At 41.0% G+C, this 21,180-nt stretch overlaps 1 protein-coding gene across 1 annotated transcript; it reads left to right on the top strand.

Annotated features, from left to right (window-relative positions):
* Positions 1–467: 467 nt before the first annotated feature.
* RFC3 (replication factor C subunit 3) lies at positions 468–20,496 on the top strand. Its single transcript, XM_056107951.1, has 9 exons — positions 468–568; positions 4,618–4,755; positions 5,887–5,954; positions 10,307–10,404; positions 13,763–13,944; positions 15,106–15,242; positions 15,327–15,425; positions 17,507–17,576; positions 20,207–20,496. The coding sequence occupies exons 1-9, from the start codon at positions 482–484 to the stop codon at positions 20,396–20,398; spliced, it is 1,071 nt and encodes a 356-aa protein (XP_055963926.1). The 5' UTR covers positions 468–481; the 3' UTR covers positions 20,399–20,496.
* Positions 20,497–21,180: the final 684 nt, after the last annotated feature.

Raw genomic sequence — 21,180 nt, 5'->3', positions numbered from 1 at the left:
TCAATAAAGCTTCCTCAGACTCCGACCAAGTGAGGGGAGCTCCAAACTTTTCGTATTCTCGTGCCAAGATCAGAGCTCAGTCTGGACAGTCCTTTGCAGGTTTCCGCAGAAAGAAATGAACTTTGAAAAGAATAAGTGTAGTTAACGAAGTGGTTCCTTCACGACAGCGACTCTGATTCCCAGAACGTTCGGGTCCCAGGTTTTAATCTTGCTTATCATTCTGGAGATTACAACGGACACGAAAGGAAACGGGACGAAAACAGCGAAGCCCGCGCGTGGTTAATTTTGCCCGCTCCAGGCGTCCGTAGTCCGAGCGGCGCGAAGCGGCGGTTCCCGCGGCCGAGGCCGGAAGTGACGTCAGGACGGCCGGGCCCCCGCGGGGAGACGCGTCTCGGCGTCCGGGTGGCGGACGCGCGCGCGCGGGATTTTCAAGCCCTGACCGCCCCCGCCCGCCACCCTCCCGCCCGGGACGCGCGGCGACATGAGCCTCTGGGTGGACAAGTACCGGCCCTGCTCCCTGGGGCGGCTGGACTACCACAAGGAGCAGGCGGCTCAGCTGCGCAACCTGGTGAGCGGCTCTCTCGGGCCGGGGAGCCCCGGGGGACGCTGCGCGCGGGCGTGGGGGGCGAAGAGCCTTTCGGGCAGGGGCGAGCGGAGCGCGCGGGCCGGGGTCTGCGGGGGGCGCGGCCCGGGCCGAGGGAGCGCCGCGCCCGCGCCCCAGCCTGGGGGTGGCCTGGGGCGCCCCGCGGGGGCCCGCGTGCCCGGCGGGGGCTGCTCGGAGGCCGGGCGGGGCGCTGGGAGCCACCGGGAGCGGCGCCGCGGGGCCTCCTTCGCCCGGTGGCTGCTGCGTCGAAGCGGCTTTCGGTGCTTTCGCCCTCGCTCACCCGAGCCCTTGATGGGTTTGTTGACCGACGCATTCGCAGTGGGGCGTTGGTTGGGTTTGCGCTTTCCCGTGGCCGTTTCCACGGATCAGATCGGTTGGAACAGGGTCTCCTCGGTGTCTCGTCCACGGGAAGCCAGGAGAGGCGGTGTCCATCCCGAGTTCCCTCCTCCCCCACTTGGTTGCTCAAAGCGCCCGCTGTTTCGAGAAAAGCGACTGGAACTTGTGGAAGCTGTTCACGCACTCCCTTTTTATATTTAAAGATAAAAAGGAAAAGCGGTGGTGCTTGGATCATGCCGGGCTGTGCTCGAGGCTTGCTCATGGCCCTGAGCCCACCAGGCATCACGCCTGGCGGGGCGCTGGCACTGGGGATTTGAACCCGGGCCAGCCGCCCGCAAGGCAAGCAGACTCCCCTCCGGGTCTCTCTGGCCCCTGTCACTCCTCTTGGCGCCCTGTCTATTCCTTCCGTGCGCTGATGAAACTGATTTCGTTCAGTTTCCGATACTCACTTCCCCCCAGAATTTCAGCTACCATTAAGTATACTTTGTAGGACTGAGAGTTAACAGGAAATTCATCCTGTGAAAGTCATCAGAAAAGTTGGGAATGTGAGACGAACGGTTTTTTTCTTTCTGTAGTTATTTTCGATCATTAATAGTCCTTCTAGTTTAAACTAACAAATTGCTTTCTCCTACAATAACTTTGACTTTTTCTTATTATTTCCTATGGCCTGGTACAGAATTTGGAACATCTTGAACAAAAACTTATGCTGATATGCTAAAATAAATGTTTTGTTTTTTTAATTTGTTTTTGGCCTATACCCAGCAATGCTCAGGGGGTTACTCTTGGTTCTGCACTCAGGAATCACTCCTGGCCATGCCCCAGGGACCATACGGAATGCCTAGATCAAACCCAAGTTGGCCTGCAAGGCAAGTGCCCTAACAGATGTACTGTCTGTCCAGCCCCCAAAATAGATTTTCTCTTTTAAGCACTCACCTGTTTACTGTTGCATTTAAAAACTAAAAAAGATAAATATTGAAAGCATCACCTTTAGTTTAGATCTAATGTTGTGTTTTTTTGTTTTGTTTTGTTTTGTTTTTGGGGTCACACCCGGTGATGCACAGGGGTTACTCCTGGCTCTGCACTCAGGGATTACCCCTGGCGGTGCTCAGGGGACCATATGGGATCCTGGGTCGGCTGCGTGCAAGGCAAACACCTTACCCGCTGTGCTATCGCTCCAGCCCTAGATCTAATATTTTTAAGAATAGTAGTTGTGGAACACTTGCTGGTATTCATGCTCTGTATTAAGTAAATTGTCACTTTCCTGAGATTTTTATTTTTTGCAACGTGTTTTTTAATGTGTGTATTGAAATTCACTATGAATACTTCTGTTATACTTTTCATCTGTTTATAGAACTTTTGCTGACAAGATGTGATGCAGCGGAGGTTGAGGTTGCATTTTCAGTATTGCTGTTGTCTTCTTCCCGCTGAAGCCCAAGTCTGACTGTTGAATTACCTGCCCCTTTGAAAAGAGAAAATAGCACCACCCTATCCCTCCCCTGAGATTTAACTTTCAGTGTGACAGACTGGCTTCTAACTTACTCTCCTTGCGTTTTCTGATGGCTGCTTTTTGCTGACACCACTCAGTAGACTGGGAACTTGGCTCCCTGTGTCTTGGCCCTAGACATGCCAGGGAATTAATGACCTGCTTTCCTCCATAAGCTTCCCCAGTAGGCTTCAGCAATGGATTCGTGAGAGAGAGCGTCATCTTCCTCTCTCCCTTGGTGGGTTAACAGAAGTGACCTTGGCTTTTCAAGGGGAGACCCAACAAGATCAAGTCTCAGATGCCTGCAGTGGCGTTTAAATACGCTGTTTTCCTTATTTCTGTCTCTCTGCCCCGCACAGTTTTTCTTTATTTCACATATAAACAGTGTGTTCAGTACTGTACATTCGGACAGTCTTAAGAAACTTAACTAATGATACACATGGATCTCAATTTTCCAGTCATCTTATGGATTATGTCCAGTCATCGATCAGGTTTTTTTTTTTTTTTGAGGAGGTTCTTAGCAGAGTCTTGAAGTCAGTCGTATTGGGAATTCTTGCTTTCTAATATACTCTCACGGTCAAAGTCGGCCAGCATTTGTGCCGCTTGGCTGATGTTTGGTGTTATTAAAACAATGTCATCAGCAAAGCGGAGGTGGTGTAGTTGCCGACCATCTATCTTCACTCCCATTCCTTCCCATTCCAGTCGTCGCATGATGTTCTCGAGGGTGGCACTGAAGAGTTTTGGTGAAATGGTATCACCCTGCCGCACCCCTCTCTTGACATCAACGATCACTTCTTTGTAGAATGGTGAGATCCTGGTAGTGAATCCGCAATACAGCTCACGGAGGATCCTGATGTATTGGGCTTGTATGCCCTGATTGGCTAGGGCTTCAATGACCGCTTCCGTCTCAACAGAATCAAAGGCCTTCTTTAAATCAATGAACGTTAAGCAGAGCGGCATCTTGAACTCCCGAGAAACCTCAATGAGTTTGGTTATCGTGTGGATATGGTCGATGGTGCTGAATCCTTTGCGGAACCCTGCTTGCTCACATGGTTGTCCTTCATCTAGTGTTCTGCCAATCCTATTCAGGATGACTCGAGTGAACAACTTGTAGATGACAGACAATAGGCAGATCGGGCGATAGTTGCCAATGTCATGGATGTCTCCCTTCTTGAACAGTAGTACGGTCCTGCTGGTTTTCCATTGAGATGGAACCTTGTGGAAAGGTAGGACTACAGCTGAATCTTACGAAGACAATGTTTATGAGAAATAGCCTTGTTCCTGACGCCCCATTCGCTCTCAATGGAACGACCATCTCCGAATGCAACAGCTATGTGTACCTAGGTCGAGAGGTCAACATGACAAATGACCTGGCACCCGAGCTGCGCAGGAGGAAGAGAGCGGCTTGGAACGCCTTCAAGAACGTCGAAGAAATAGCTAAGAGGACGAAGAACCTCCGGCTCCGGGCACATCTCTTTGATTCCACTGTTCTTCCTGCATTAACATATGCCTCAGAGACCTGGGCCCTACGCAAACAAGATGAGAACGCCATTCAGGTCTCCCAAAGAAGAATAGAGAGAGCTATGCTTGGAATATCACGTTTCACTCAAATGAGAGAACGAATCCGGAGTTCTGACATCCGTCGACGATCAAGGATCAGGGACGCTGTCTCATTTGCCAAGGTGTCGAAAATCAGATGGGCTGGTCACGTAATGAGATTTAAAGACGACCGTTGGACTAGAGCTGTTACTGATTGGATTCCACGGGATGTCAAGAGACCGCGTGGCCGCCCACCTACCAGATGGTCAGACTTCTTTGTCAAGGTCATGAACGATCGGTTTGAGGCCCTCCATGTTCCCGGAGCGAAGAGATGCCATTGGGCTACACTAGCACGCGACAGGGACAAATGGAGACGTTACTGGCGCCCGCTCGAGCAAATCGACGACTAACGGGAAGTTAAGTGATTAAGTGATTAATATACTCTGTTCTGCGTGTACTTTTAGGTACATAAGTTACAGAGTGTTATTGCTAGAGGAATAGTCAACTTTTGAGAGTTAATTGAAACATCTCTATCTGCTCATATACATATATGATTATTTGGAATTTCGGGAGTAGAGATGAAAAATATTTGTAAGTAGTTTAATTCTACCGAGAGTGGTTATTCGGTTAGGGAAAATGTTCTCTTGTATTTCAGGTTCAGTGTGGGGACTTTCCTCATCTGTTAGTGTATGGACCTTCAGGTGCTGGAAAAAAGACTAGAATTATGTGTATTCTACGTGAACTTTATGGTGTTGGAGTGGAAAAACTGAGAATTGAACATCAGACCATCACGGTAAGCATTTTTCTTTGATTTCCCATGGGTTATAGCAGGGGTCTTCTATCCTTGAAGGGTATGTACACTCCCTTGCCTTGCTGCTTCCTGCGTGAGTTAAGTGTTGATCTCACAGATGATCCCGGTACACAGGAATGAGAGCTAACCCTAACTATAGCCAGACAAAAATTAGTTGCTAGAAAATACAAAAAAATAAGTACTTGGTGAAATATAGGTGGCAGGTTCATTTCATATTACCTAGTAAATCAGTTTCTCAGATGGAGTTAGCACTCAAGTTTCTAAAGTTTATTGTTCTGAGAGCTACAGAGGGTACAGGGGGAAACAGAAAGATTTTGAGAATAATGTATTTTTGTGGAATTAGGTTACTTAATCAAGATTGGGCAGCTGATTGACTGGGAGAGAGAAATGATACTGAGAGTTTAGGGAATTCTTGTCATCTATTCTGGCTCACCTTCATCAGTAATTTGTAATTTGCGTTGACTGTGTGTGTTTACACATACATGACGTATACATCTTTAGCAAAATAGTTTGAAGTTAAAGCTAACTTTATAGTATAGGTATATTGTTCATTTTCTGTGGATAAATAGGTAGTTCACATAGTTGCAGAAAAGGTGTGGAGTTGATGGATTGATGGTGGTGCTATTAATAGAAATTTTAAATGGATTGTAGGTTAATGTGATTGGCTTGTGTTTAGAAATTGAGCATGCAGGGCTGATGGGATAGACATGGAAATTCTTGTAAAATTTGTGGGGATTTAGTAAGAAAATTGTCTCTATCAGAGAAAACTAATTTATTTTTATTTTTAGAAAATAATTGACTAATTTATAAAAATTAATTCTAGATGAGTAAAAGACTTAAAACATTAAATAGATTGAATTTAAAGTATGAACTTTTAATATAGCTATAGGAATATGTTTGTATTTGCTTATTCTTGTGAGTTATGAAAAAGGTGAAAGAACGTATGTAGCGTGTTATAATGCTATGATGAATGGGAATGTTTTGTAGACGACTGGACTTAAAGGAAAAAAGTAATCACAAAACATGTATGATATCATTGGAGTTAATAAAGATAGAATGGTGGATAAAATAGCCAAAGGATACATTTTTTTAAGTCTTGATTTTTCCCAATAGACTCCATCTAAAAAGAAAATTGAAATTAGCACTATTGCAAGCAATTACCATCTTGAAGTTAATCCCAGGTAAGTTTCTAGAAAAAAGCATTTTTAGTTTGTTGGGGGGTAAGGGTGGCCACACCCAACAGTGCTCAGGACTTACTCCTCGCTCAGCGCTCAGGAATTATTCCTTTAGGGGACAATATGGATACCAAGCATAGAACCCAAGCACCCTACCCTTTATACTGCCACTCCAGGCCAAGAAATAAGCAGTTAGAGTAGGGAGTAGAATTGTCCAGGCTTTTTTTTTTTTTAAGTAGGGAGTAGGGATGCTCAGATGTTATTTTTTTAAGAACATTTTTTAAATTAACAGTAAAACTGTCTTCTGAAATACGGAGCTTAGAACCTTCCATTTTTCTTCTCTCTGAGAGCTCTGCATTAAATAATTTCATCAAATTATCTTGCTTTTTACAGTTTAGTGTTTTGTACAAACTATATTGAATGATGAGTTAGTTTTTGTTAAATTCCGTTCATTGGAACTGATAAGCAAAGTATATCTAAAAAGTTTATATCTTGGGCTGGAGAGATAGTTCTGGGTAGAATCCCAACACTACATGGTACCCTAAGCACTATTAGAAATGACTACTGAAACAAAATATGAGATTAATACCCAAGAATAGCTGAGATCAGCACCAGGAGGATTACACCATAGCTTAGAGGCCAGCCGGGCATTCTAGGGGAAAAGGTAGCTCAGATAGAGAAGGGAGCACCAAATAAAGGGTGTTTGGAGGATCCTCCCAGGAGGGGAGATGTATGTTGAAAGTAGACTATGGACTGAACATGTTTGCCCCTCAATGCCTCTTTTGCAGACCACAACACCCAAAAGGAGAGAGAGAACAAAAGGGAATGCCCCGCCATGGCGGGGGCGGGGGATGGGGAGGGAGGGATGTTATCCATGGTGGCGGAAGATGGGCACTGATGGAGGGATGGGTATTTGATCATTGTATAACCGAAACCCAAGCACAAAAATTTGTAAATCTACAACTGTACCTCATGGTGTTTCACTAATAAAAATTTAAAAAAAAAATGACTACTGAGTACAAAACTGGGAGTAATCCCTGAGTACTGCCAGTATGGTGCTATAGCCCTCCTGCCCCCCCCCCCCCCATAAAAGTACTTATCTGAACTGAGGGAAATATCACCACTTCCTTTGTTTCCATATCTTGGTTAGAGCTTATTTTAATAATCCAGCCAGTGTCTATTATCTATTATCTGATAATAAAGGGTTTTTTTGGATAGCACCTTGAAAGCCCATTCCACAGCAGTTAATAAGTCCTTAACTAAATTGTATGTAAATGATTGTATTGGGAGCAAAGCTGCAGAAGACTAAAGGAGTCTGTGAGCTGATTCTTTCTTGAAGCAAAATAGAATCCAGGCAAAGGTAACTTTGAACAGAGTCCAGAGTGAACTCATATTTTGGATGAACACTGTTCATGGTTGGAGTAAGAGGAGCAGAATGTACAGTTCATTTTCACTCAGTAGCAGGCAATATATGAGAGTATTTAAATGGATTATTTAGTCCTCAAAAAAGTTAATTGACAACCCAGATATGTCAAAGAAAAAATAAGGTTGGTGTTAAAGGTCTCGCCTTTTAGAAGTAGAGATAATGTTAATTCTGTAGACAAAAAGAAATACTTGGAAAATTTTTTTTAAATTTATTTTTAATTAGATGTTATTTTTTGCTGTTGGGCTACCCCTGGCAGTGCTCAGGGCTTTCCCCTGACTCTGAACTCAGCAATCGCTCTTGCTGGGCTCTGGGGACTATATGAGTTCCTTGGAATTCAATTTGGTTTGGCCGTGACTGCTTGCAAGAAAGACTCCCTACCTGCTCCAGACCCAGTACTTTGAATTCTTGACCTGGAAATGTTATCAAAAGAAACACGAGGTATATTGATCTACTAGAGAATTGAGAAAGACGTGATAACTCTTTGGAAAAATTAACTGAAACTGACTTTTTTTTTATCCCCTTGTGAGTTTCTTTGTAGCAAGGACAATAGACAATTAGAGTTTAATGTGTTTTTTTTTTTTTAAAGCTGTTTGGTATTGACAGTCTAGGTGACTTGGCTTGTGAAGGTACTTGACTATTAGTACTAAGACATTAATATGATAATGCCAACAAAAAGTCAGCCACTTACAGCTTCATTTTGTATCTTTATTTGTGTAGCCTTACCCTTCCCTGAATCAGTTTCTTACTAATGCTAGGAGTTGAGTTGGTTGAGGCTTGTAAAAGTTTTGCTCTTTGGGGGATGGAAAAGAATTGAGATTAACTTTCTTGTTACCCTATCTATATTGTTAATATTTGGAGATAATTAAGAAACTAGTTATAATTAGATATTAAATGCAATACATACAGAATATCTGAAGTGTTTGATAAACTTGTTGGTATTGCTTTTTGAAGCTGTTGCATTCGGAGATGGTCGTTCCATTGAGAGCGAATGGGGCGTCAGGAACAAGGCTGTTTCTCATAAACATTGTCTTCGTAAGATTCAGCTGTAGTCCTACCTTTCCACACTCACGGTCAAAGTTGGCCAGCATTTGTGCCGCTTGGCTGATGTTTGGTGTTATTAAAACAATGTCATCAGCAAAGCGGAGGTGGTGTAGTTGCCGACCATCTATCTTCACTCCCATTCCTTCCCATTCCAGTCGTCGCATGATGTTCTCGAGGGTGGCACTGAAGAGTTTCGGTGAAATGGTATCACCCTGCCGCACCCCTCTCTTGACATCAACGATCACTTCTTTGTAGAATGGTGAGATCCTGGTAGTGAATCCGCAATACAGCTCACGGAGGATCCTGATGTATTGGGCTTGAATGCCCTGATTGGCTAGGGCTTCAATGACCGCTTCCGTCTCAACAGAATCAAAGGCCTTCTTTAAATCAATGAACGTTAAGCAGAGCGGCATCTTGAACTCCCGAGAAACCTCAATGAGCTTGGTTATCGTGTGGATATGGTCGATGCTGCTGAATCCTTTGCGGAACCCTGCTTGCTCGCATGGTTGTCCTTCATCTAGTGTTCTGCCAATCCTATTTAGGATGACTCGAGTGAACAACTTGTAGATGACAGACAATAGGCAGATCGGGCGATAGTTGCCAGTGTCATGGATGTCTCCCTTCTTGAACAGTAGTACGGTCCTGCTGGTTTTCCATTGGGACGGAACCTTGCATTCAGACAGGTAGCGAGTGAAGAGCCGAGCCAGTGTATTGATGAGTACTGACGGCAGGTTCTTCAGGTGTTCAGGTCTGACCTTGTCTGGGCCGGGTGCTGTTTGCTTCTTTACCAACGAAATGGCGTGTTGGATTTCGGAAGGGAGAACGTTAGGAACGACATACCCATCCTGTGGAATTTGGTATGTCGGCAAGTGGACATGGCTATCGAAGAGATTTGAGTAGAAGTCATGGATAATCTTCTCCATTGCCGTTCTGGAGGATGATAGCTCTCAATGGAACGACCATCTCCGAATGCAACAGCTATGTGTACCTAGGTCGAGAGGTCAACATGAGAAATGACCTGGCACCCGAGCTGCGCAGGAGGAAGAGAGCGGCTTGGAACGCCTTCAAGAACGTCGAAGAAATAGCTAAGAGGACGAAGAACCTCCGGCTCCGGGCACATCTCTTTGATTCCACTGTTCTTCCTGTATTAACATATGCCTCAGAGACCTGGGCCCTACGCAAACAAGATGAGAACGCCATTCAGGTCTCCCAAAGAAGAATAGAAAGAGCTATGCTTGGAGTATCACGTTTCACTCAAATGAGAGAACGAATCCGGAGTTCTGACATCCGTCGACGATCAAGGATCAGGGACGCTGTCTCATATGCCAAGGTGTCGAAAATCAGATGGGCTGGTCACGTAATGAGATTTAAAGACGACCGTTGGACTAGAGCTGTTACTGATTGGATTCCACGGGATGTCAAGAGACCGCGTGGCCGCCCACCTACCAGATGGTCAGACTTCTTTGTCAAGATCATGAACAATCGGTTTGAGGCCCTCCATGTTCCCGGAGCGAAGAGATGCCATTGGGCTACACTAGCACGCGACAGGTACAAATAGAGACGTTACTGGCGCCCGCTCGAGCAAATCGACGACTAACGGGAAGTTAAGTGAAGTGATTAAGTGATTGCTTTTTGAAAAAATAAGTTTATAATTGCATGTTTAGCGTTTTTGGTGATGTTGATCAGGTTGTAATTGGATATTGGAATTTTGGGATATTAGGATATCATTTCCAATGATCCTCGGTTATTTTTTTAAATTTTATGAATATCATTGGGTGTTTTTGACTTAAATAGTAACCATTCAATAACTTCTTTTTTTAAAAATAACATTAGTGGAAAGCACTTTCTAAGTATTTACATGTATGTTTAATTTTTTTGTTGTTTAATACAGTGATGCTGGAAATAGTGATCGAGTAGTAATTCAGGAGATGTTAAAGACAGTAGCACAATCACAGCAACTTGAAACAAATTCTCAAAGAGATTTTAAAGGTATGTACATAAAAGATTCTTTGTAAGAGGCAGATACTCAAATTGTAGGTGGTGTTTAAGAGAAAATATCATTTTTTTAAAAAAATTTAATGAATCACTTGATACAGTATTTAGCAAATCTTTATTAACTTGTTTCTATGGAAAACATAATATCTTTTTTCCTCTTCCATATAAAAGAGGCCTGATACCTCAAGGGCGTTAGGTTTTAAACACACTGAATTTTGGTGGTGCCCCACATAGCTATAGCTATATACCACATAGTTATTTTGGTGGAAAAAAGATTGTGCTACCAGTTTTCTGTTGTAGAACCAGGATAGCAACAGCAGCAACCCTTATTAGAACATAAGGGCTGGAGTGATATTACAGTAGGTAGAACGTAGCCTTGAATATGTTTGACCCGGGTTCCACTCCTGACACCCCATAAGATCCCTGAGTTGGCCAGGAGTGATCCCTGAGTGCAGAACCAGGACTATGTCCTGAGCCCAGCCAGGTGTGGACAAAATACCAACAAAGCAAAGAAAATTACTTGTCTAAAACTCAACTATCAATAACTTTGTAAATCAGTTGATTTATAAAAGTGGTTTTTTTTAAAAAAATCACTTAGAAATAAGGTTGTTACCAAATATTGAAAGAAAAAGAAAGTTAAATGAGCTGTAATTCCACCAACTAGAGACTATCCACATTTTTTTCTGTATCCCCCCTTTCTACACAAGTATATCATTACTAGAGAAGAATTTGTGATAATAGATTTGTAAACATTTTAATGCTTTTGAAATTCTTCTGAAAGTATTGTTATACTGCATCTTGTATTTGAGACATCTATTTCTCTGACATCAACATTGTGGATATTTTTAATTGTCAGCTTCAGTGGAGAAAATAGTTTCTATTTTATTTTTTCCTTAATACGATTTTTTTCTTTATTGCTCTTTGTATTGCTTTGTGAGCTGCCTTTGGAATTTCAGCCTGTTTTTGTTCCAGCTCCCCCATTTCAAAATAAATTTACATTCCTTTCACTCTTGTAAATGAAATCTTCTCTATATTTTTTAACCTTCTTTGTTTTCGTGGATGACTGTTGATAATGCTTGTTATCTTAAACTTACTATATTGCTTGCAGCAGTCTTTCTTTTTTTTAAAAATAAATACCATATGTGTGCACATTACTTTTCTCTTTTTTAAGACAGATCAAGATATCAGGTATTCAACTTTCTCTTGTCTAATTATGTTTGCACATCCAATATAGTTTTTAGTAGTAGTGAAGATAATCAGATATTTTTAGATAATAATAGTAATAGTAGAGATATTAGACTTATTTTTTTCTTTTTTGTTTTTGGGCCATATCTGGCTGTGTTGAGGGCTTATTCTTGGCTCTGCTCAGGGATCACTCCTGGTGGGCATGGGGCACCATATGGGTGCTGGGGATCAAACCCGGGTCAACTATCTCTCCAGCCCTAGTAGACATCGTTAGATAGTAATCGTGATGGTTTCCCTGTTGATTTAGTTGCTAGACTTTTGGCTTCATTATATCTGTTTGATCATGACAAAAATCTAGGCAATTTTTATTTGGAGGTACATATGAATGTGTATTAAATTTTTTCCACATGCTTTGTATTTCCAAAAGTGTGGTGTTAATGACCTTGGCTTCTTACTCTGTTAGTAATTTAGATTATATTGCTGGATTTTCTAATTAAACATATTTGCATTTCTCTAGTAAATCTCACTTAGATATAATGTGTAAACTTTTAAAAATACATTGCTATTTTCTGCCTCCTAGAGATTTTTATTTACGTATCAGTTGGCCTGGTTCCTTTTGTTTGGCAATCCTTGTCGTATTTTGGGATCAGTCTCCCTGCTTCGTTTCTTTTTTCTGTTTTGTTCAATATGTATTCTGTTGCTAGAATTCCTCCTCATTTGAAGTATTTTTGGAAGGGAACTTTACAATTTTCAGTTTACTGGCCAGGTTCATTTTTTTCTCACAGACAAGTTGATCCCTGTGGATGCTGTCCTCAGATCATTCAGTTCTGCTTTCTGGCGTACTCTTGTGGTCATAGGGACTGCTTCTGTCTTACAGGCCGTCAGAAACTTATTGGATAACTTCCACTTCTATTCATGTAGTTGCTTTTTCTCACTTGCTCATATTTTGGATTCTTAGGTAAAGCTTGACTGTTGGTTTTGATAAAAATGTAGTCCATGAGTTTTGGGTTTGGAATTTTTAGTTCTGTTTTTATGGAAGATTCAGATACGAAGCTACCACTTTTATCATCTGAAAATAATTTAGCATAACGAAAAATAAGAGGTTGGATTCAGTCCCTACCAACATATTATTCCTGAAACACACAAAGTCAAAACCTTTATGTTGACCAGGTGGAATTTCAGTGTATGCCTCAACGACTTTATCTCTTGCATCAGTGTTTTTTTTTTAAATACAGTTAGCCCTTGAACCTTCTGGGTTTGTTGAACACACGGTTGTTTTTTTTTTTTTTTTTGTAAGCAGAAAACATAATTTGATGTATCAATAAAGTACCATGAATGTCCTGTCCTGTCCTGACCTCCCATTGTTCTTCGATTTGCTCGAGTGGGCCCGGTAACGTCTCCATTGTGAGACTTGTTACTATGTTTGGCATATTGGATACGTCACGAGTATCTTGCCAGGCTTTGCCATGCAGGCGAGATACTCTCGGTAGCTTGCCGGTCTCGCCAGGCTCTCCGAGAGGGGTGGAGGAATCGAACTCAGGTCGGCCATGTTGACTGCGTGCAAGGCAAACGCCTTACCTGCTGTGCTATCGCTCCAGCCCACCGTAAATTTACTTTTCTTAATTTTTTTCTATTCTTAGTTGCAGTTTTAATCTAATCTTAACTGTAAGATTGATCTAATCTAGTTAATCTAGACTCGATTGTAAGATTGTAGAATATATACAACATACAGAATATGTTTAACTCTTTATGTTAGTAATTAAAGTAATAGGTCTAGGAGAGTTAAGAGTTGAGTGTGGGTTTTTGACTTTGGAGGTTGTGACATTTTACAGTTTTAGTTGTTCCATGAAAATGAGCTCCTGAAAGAACAATATTTTTGGGTAATGTAGCACAGTACATTTTTGATGGTTTTTACTGTATCTAAATACATTAAAGTTGATACTGAAGTTCACATTCCAAAATTACCTCTTAGACTTCAGTTAGTTGGATATTTCTTAGGTTTATGTGATTACAGAACAGTCTTTCCCATCAAAACTATAAATTTTATCTACGCCTTTGCCAAAGAGAGCAGTTATTGATCGGGCTCGGATTTTCCTCTGAATAACCAGGAAGAGAAGGAGCAAGACACTTAATTTAAGGTTTGTTTTGTTTTTCTTGGCTACTTCAGTGGTATTATTGACAGAGGTTGACAAACTGAGCAAAGATGCCCAGCATGCCTTGCGCAGAACCATGGAAAAGTATATGTCCACCTGCAGACTGATCTTGTGCTGCAATTCCACATCGAAGGTGATCCCACCCATTCGGAGTAGATGCCTGGCAGTTCGGGTGCCCGCTCCAAGCATTGAAGATGTAAGTCATGTTACACTTGTCAGTGAAAATCAGGTCAGGTGCTATGGGTACCATGTAGATATTCCTTTCAAGTGTGTCTTCGTAAAGGAGCGTAGTAGATGGGTCATTCAGGAATAGTATGACCTGGATGCCAATCAGTATGTAGATACAAAGATGCATAGAGATATCTATAATGTATCACTGCATATGTCTTTATTACTGTGTATATATAGTCAGATGAAATATATAGTGTTCTCTTTGAATTGCCTCTTTTAATAAGTAGGTATTATAAATTTAATTATAGTAGATAAGGTCTATAGTGTCTTCTCCCTCAACCTGATTAAAAAAGGTTTTTCAAGGAGGCATACCAGGTCTTTAGTTAGGGGACCAGTTAGTCTGAAATTACATATTTCCTTTCTTTATCCCTCTTATGGCTATTAATAAAAATATTTAATTTCTCACAATAATTAATAAGATTTCTTGTTAATAGGGCCGGAGCGATAGCACAGCGGGTAGGGCGTTCGCCTTACAAGCGGCCAACATGGCCAACCCGAGTTCGATTCCTCCGCCCCTCTTGGAGAGCCCGGCAAGCTACCGAGAGTATTCGATATGCCAGACACAGTAACAACAAAGTCTCCAATAGAGACGTTACTGGGCCCGCTCGAGCAAATCGACGATCAACGGGAGGGCCTTTACCTTTACCTTGTTAATAGATTTGGGGTTATTAATGTGAAGTAGGAATAATATGTGGCATTATGTAGTTGCCAGGAGTGATTTACCCTAAGCTTCGCTTGGAAAAGTTTTGGATAAAATGCAGCTGAAAGGGCTTCTGTGGCAGGCTGTGCTACAGATAATCCCCTCTGCAGACGTTCTTCATGTCTCAGGCATGTAAATAATACCTTTTAGTCACGCAGAATTCAGCATAGTCCTGTCAGCCGTATCCTTGCCATTGATCTGGATCCCTGTGCTTCCTAGTCTCTGCTGCCCCACGGAGACTGGCTTGTTTGGAGCTTGAACCAGGTCTACCAAATGCAGAGCCAGTCGCTTTCTCTTTGAGAACTAGTTTTCTTGCCAAATGACTGTAGGTGGCATGTGGGTGAGGGCAGGAGAGTGACAGAAAAATATCTAGATATTATAATCCAGCATGCTATTGGACACGTTGCCTATTTTTGTTGTTTGTAGATTTGCCAAGTGTTATCTACTGTGTGCAAGAAGGAAGGTCTGACTCTGCCTCCACAGCTGGCTCAGAGACTTGCAGAGAAGTCTTGCAGAAATCTCAGAAAAGCCCTACTTATGTGTGAAGCTTGCAGAGTTCAGCAGTGAGTAAAAGGAAGTTCACATGGAAACATGTTGGGACGTGGGTGTACTTTTTATTCAACTTACTGTATTCTTTTTTCACGTAGATATCCTTTTACTGCAGATCAAGAAATCCCTGAAACTGATTGGGAGGTGTATCTGAGGGAGACTGCCAATGCTATAGTCAGTCAGCAGACCCCGCAAAGGTAACCGATATAAAGATCACAGTAAACATTGATCACCAAGATGATATACATGTTTTGGAGTGTAGATAAGCTGTTTAAACACCACGTCATTTATATTCTAATTAGATACAAAATCACTTAATTCAAAAAACATTCAGTTTTAGAAATTTAGTCATTCAGAATAGTTGATGTATCAGGATTTTTATTAAGCTGTTGACAGGTAAATATGGAACTTATACTTTAAATAAATCTTGGAAATTTAGCTTTTTCTTTAGGATCTTAGATGACTTAATATTCAGTACATCGCAAAGTGTATCTAGCTTGATAGTATTTAAAAGAATATTTAGTGTGTAACTGCTGCATAACCTACTAGGAAGACAGGAGACTATGCGTCAAGTCTTCTAGATTTTCTCCTGTCATTGATCAGGTAATTTCATTTCAGGGCTTCAGCTTATGTACTGAAATTTCTGTTACCATGTAACTTTGCTTTTGCTTTTCGCTATGAGCTGCCAGAGAGGTTATTAATAATTGGTTGGAAACTAGAAAAGTCTGTGCTCCTTCCTGTCAGTGGTAGACTCTGTTAAGGACACTATATAGCACTAGAATTTAGGAAGTATTCTTGGTACATTTGCTGTTCTATTGTTTGTATTTACTTTGTTGGTCTTTTTGTGAACCTCTCTGAAATGATTTCAACTACCTGGTTGTTTCATTTATGACAACTTGGAGAATTGCAGTGTGCTCTTCTTCAGTTCAGGAACAACAGGCTTCCTAACACTTTGGGAATCCTGGAGAAGGTTCCTCAGACTGGAACTTACTTCCCCTTTCCTGTTCATTCTGAGAGGCCATTTTTATGTTTTATATTTTATGTTTTAGAGATAATAATTGATGATTTTATGGAACAAAATACGGAGTGCAATACCAAATTTAAACTTACCTGATTTAAGTGAAAATTGTGAAAAAAATATACTGTTTCTGCTCCTGTGAGCATCTTCGTGGGAAGGTTAGGGTAGTGTAACATGGTACACTTCAGCAGCAAAATAGATTCGTAAGGTGACTAGTCATACATAATAGGCGCTCAGTATTCTTTATGAGATTTCATTTGAATTCTAGTAATTCAGTTATTTTAGTGGAAGCTTTGGTTTTCACATAGTGAAACATCACACACTTCAGAAAAGATATGTAGTGTCTTCAGGAAAGAAATTTTGAATTTAGGGAAAAAATATGTATTTCATTATGTTTGTAAAACCAGAACAAAAATGTGAAGGAGATATAAGACTATTATTTCTAAGGAGATAAAAATGGAAACATAGCATATGTCAGGGAATCTTTCACTTTCATAAAACATGTCCATACTGATAATGACTTTTTTTTGTGTGGGGAGGAGGCTGGTGCTCAGGGCTTACTCCTGGTTCTCAGGATCACTTCTGGTGGTGCCCATATGAGGTACTGAGGATTGAACTAGGGTTGGCCTCGTGCAAAGCCCACACCCTACCTACTGTGCTATCTTTCTTATGGTGACTTTCTTATTTTTGTTCTGGTTTTATGGGGAAAAAATATCTTTAGAGATTTTCATAGAGATGTTGCAATGTGTAATAGTTATTAAATGTTTTAGTTATGTTTTCTGTAGCAGTGAGGATTGTACGCAGGGACTCACAATTGCAAGGCAATTGCTCTGCTGCTGAGCTACTTCCTGGGAACCTATTAGATAAATTTCTAAGATTTCGCTTGATTATTGTTTTACTTAATTCTTGAAGCTGCTGCTGCTCGTCCTGTTTTTCAAATAGGTTTTGGCATGCATAAATGAACTTGTTAAAATAGAAGTACTGCTGATTCCTGTTTAGACTAAAATTGCAGGAATTGATTTTGTTGTGCTGTATAAAAAGAAATTTCTCTTCATGAAAATTGGGAGAGCTGTTGTGATTTTGATCATTGACCCAAGCAGCACCAAGTGACTACTTTGACTTTTTAGAATAATGGCTGGAATTCTGAAAAATTTCTGTGTACATATCTTAAACTTGAGAACATAATTCGTAAAATGCAAACTGCACAGTAGATCCTTTGAAAAATTACCTTTTAATTGGAAAATATTTTTCTTTATGTAGACTTCTTGAAGTTCGTGGAAGACTTTATGAGCTTCTAACTCACTGTATTCCTCCTGAAATAATAATGAAGGTAAAAAATAATAAAGAATAATGATTTTACTGTTTACAACCATCAAAATTTGGACTTCGCAGCATGTGACCACATGACTTCTGCAGTACTTAAATCATTGTCACCTCTTCCTATTAATTATTCCTTATTAATTTAACAGTTATTTTGAGCCAAGCACTGTTAGGAGAGTGTTGAAGAAGTGGAGGTAAGGGGTGGGGGTGGGGGGGAGATTCTGTTACGAGAAGTTAGATTTTAGCGGAGTGGCCTGAAAACAGCAGATCAAACATGCAACAAAGAAAGTAACTGGATAAAATGACAGTGGGGCACAGGCCTGTAGGTCACTGATGACTTTGAGGGAGGCGTGTTTGAACTGAAACTTGGAGGGTCACTTCAGACAGCAGCACAGTGTGCCTGGAGAGTGATTTATCGGTTCTTTTATGTAAGTCTTCCTTCTCTTTTGTTAAGCTGATTACCAGATAATTGATTTTTGATACACAGTTGAGAATGAGATGTGTTTCAAGTTTCTCCTGTTCCACTGTTTGCATGTAAAGTGATGTGGATTTCTGTGTGTTTTTCAGCCGGCCACATCACTGTATAGGTTTACTTGTTTCTAGCAGTCTTTTGGTAGTCTTTCAGGGCTTAAGTAATGTGTCATCTGCAAATAGTGATGATTTATGTCTTCTTTTTTTTTCCCAATCTGAATACCCTTAATATCTCTTTCATGCCTAACTGCTATGGCCAAGGCTTCCACTACTACATTGAAAATAATGAGAGTGAGCAACCTTATTTTATGCCTGATCTTAGAGGGAAGGCTTTTATTTTTTCCACTGTTGAGATTAGCTGTGTGTTCATGGTAAACAGCTTTAATTCTCTTGAGACAAGTTCTTTTTTATTCCCACTTTATTTAGTTTGATTATATATAGATGTTGAATCTTGTTGATGCTTTCTCTGCTTCTATTGATATGATCACAGTTTTTATTTTTCCTTTTCTTGACAGTGTATTATGTATATTGAATTAAGTATATTACTCGCTCCCTCAGATACATCCTACTTAGCCATGGAGTTTGATTCTTTTGTTTATTGTTGGTTTTGGTTTATTGATATTTCAGTTAAGGATCATTAGTCTGTATTAACCAGGGATATCAATTGATAGCTTTCTTTTTTTAGTGTTATCATTGCTTTTGATAATCAGGGTATTGTTGCCTCATAGAAATTGGGATGGTTCTTCTTTCCTCAGCTTTCTGAAAGAACCTGAAAAGGATTGGAAGTAGGTCTTTAAAAGTTTAGAAGAACTTGCTAGTAAGCCCATCTGGGACTACCCTTTTGTTTAGAGGGAGAATTTTGATCACCATTTCCATTTTCTTGGTAGCATTTGGTCTCTTCAGATGCTCCATATCTTACTGGTTCGGTCTTGGGAAGTCATGAGTTCAAAATGTAACCATTTCCTCTAGGTTCTCTAACTTGTGGCATCAAAATTTCCAAATTTCCGTAGTATCTGCTGTTGTTTCTCCCCTTTGATTTATGATTCAGTTTATTAGTGTCGTTTACTTTTATCTTTGTGAGTCTAACTAATCTTGTTTCACAAAGAATTCTGATTTCAGTCATCTTTTTGTTGTTGTTTCCATTTTATTGATTTCTGCTCTGAGTTTTATTATTTCCTTGCCCCTTTTCCCCCTTGTTTTTTGGGGTATGCCTGGTGATGCCCAGATCTTACATCTGGCTCTGCGCTTTGAATCACAGCACTCGGGGAACCACACGCGATGTTGGGGATTAAGCCTAAATTTGCCATGTTTTCATCCTCTGTTTTAGGTTCTTTTTACTGGTATTATATAGCTTCTTGCTCTTGCTATTAATTTTCTTTACAGCCTCTCTGCTCGGTTTCATATATTATGGTAACCTGTGGTAATTCGTGTCTTCATTCTCATATTCTCCTTTGTTTGCATCAGTCTTTTGGTTTCTCTTGTTCTCGGGTAGGTGGGCCACACCCGATGGTGCTCAGGGGTTCCGACTCTGCACTCAGGAATTACTTCTGGTAGTACTCAGGGAACCGTAGAGATGGTGGGGGATTGAACCCGGCTCAGATGTGTGCAGGCAAGCGCCTTAACCTGCCCACTGTACTATTGCTTCAGCCCTCTGATTTCTCTTTTGATTTTCCCTATCGATGGACTTGTTGTGCAGTTGTTTGATTTCCAAGGATTTGAGTTCTTCTCTATTTCTGTTTTGATTAATTTCCATTTTCAAAGCACTGTGGTCTGAGAAGATAGTTGATAAGATTTTTGTCTTTGATTTTACGGAGGTAAGTTTAGTGATATTTGGGAATGTCACAGATGTGTGCGCCAAAGAAGAATGTATACTCAACCTTTGGGGGATGGAGGGTCCTATATCTGTCCGTTACAGTTACAGGCAGCACCGGGTGCTTACAGAGAAATACAGACACTGGGAAAGAGGGTGTAGAGAGACAGCCAGCAGCATCTAATCTGGGCCAGCAGATGTTATAACTGTGATGCTTAAAGTACTTTTTCCTTTTGAGTAAAGACTGCTGGTCCATATACAACAATGAAACACTTGACAAGCTTTAAAAAAATGAAATGTAAGGCTTCCATTTTTTTTTAATGTGCTACTTTTAAAAATTACTGATTGCATTTCCATAGGGCCTTCTCTCAGAACTTCTCCATAACTGTGATGGGCAACTGAAAGGAGAAGTGGCTCAGATGGCAGCTTACTATGAGCATCGTCTACAGCTGGGAAGTAAGGCCATTTATCACTTGGAAGCGTTTGTGGCCAAATTTATGGCACTTTATAAGAAGTTCATGGAGGATGGATTGGAAGGCATGATGTTCTGACATCAGTAATTCTTTCTAATATTTCTTATTATCAGCTTTTACAGTCTGTTCATATGGAAACAGTTGCAGGTAAAATAAACTAACAATGCTTAATTATATTGTGTTTCTCTCTCTCTGTGTGTGTGTGTGTGTGTGTGTGTGTGTGTGTGTGTGTGTGTGTGTGTGAGATAAATATTTTGAACTATCATGGCCATTCTGTGGCCATGTAGACCCTAGGAACATGAAGACAATCTCAGATCGAGGGCTGCAGATGCCCTCTAGATTCATGAGCTCAGCATGACCAGGACAGATTCACCCACACATTCCATCAATTCGCAGTCACATGATAAAGTTTATGAGGTTAAGTAGAGGTTGAAGGAATACGCCTGTATGCATTAACGAGCAGGTGGTGGAGGGAGGCAGGGGTTCTTATGACTAGGAAGCTGCTGCTGGAACACTGTCCTTGAAGCTCCAAAGCAGACTTAAAGATGTCTACTTCCCACGTCCCAAGCCACTGGTCGCTGGCCGTAACAAGACCAGTCAATCTGTGTTCGACTGAAAATGTCAGATTTTGCCAGCAACAGTCTGTTTCCCAGAGAAGTCGGGACCTGGGTTTTTTTTCCCCCCCATGGGTCCTGTGACCGCTGACTCAATGGCCTATTCTAGAGAAAACACCAACAATCATAGTAGACTAAATAATTACTCATGTACCATTGAAGTATATTGAAAAGACACAGAAGCTTTTGAGTTTAACAGCATTATTTTATAATTGATCTAAAATTATTATTCAGGGGCATAGGAAT

This window comes from Sorex fumeus, unplaced genomic scaffold (assembly GCF_029834395.1).
Source record: "Sorex fumeus unplaced genomic scaffold, SorFum_2.1 ptg000183l, whole genome shotgun sequence".
NCBI lineage: Eukaryota > Metazoa > Chordata > Mammalia > Eulipotyphla > Soricidae > Sorex > Sorex fumeus.
Note: the sequence above shows the minus strand (reverse complement) of the source record. Positions and strands in the feature narration are given on the sequence as shown.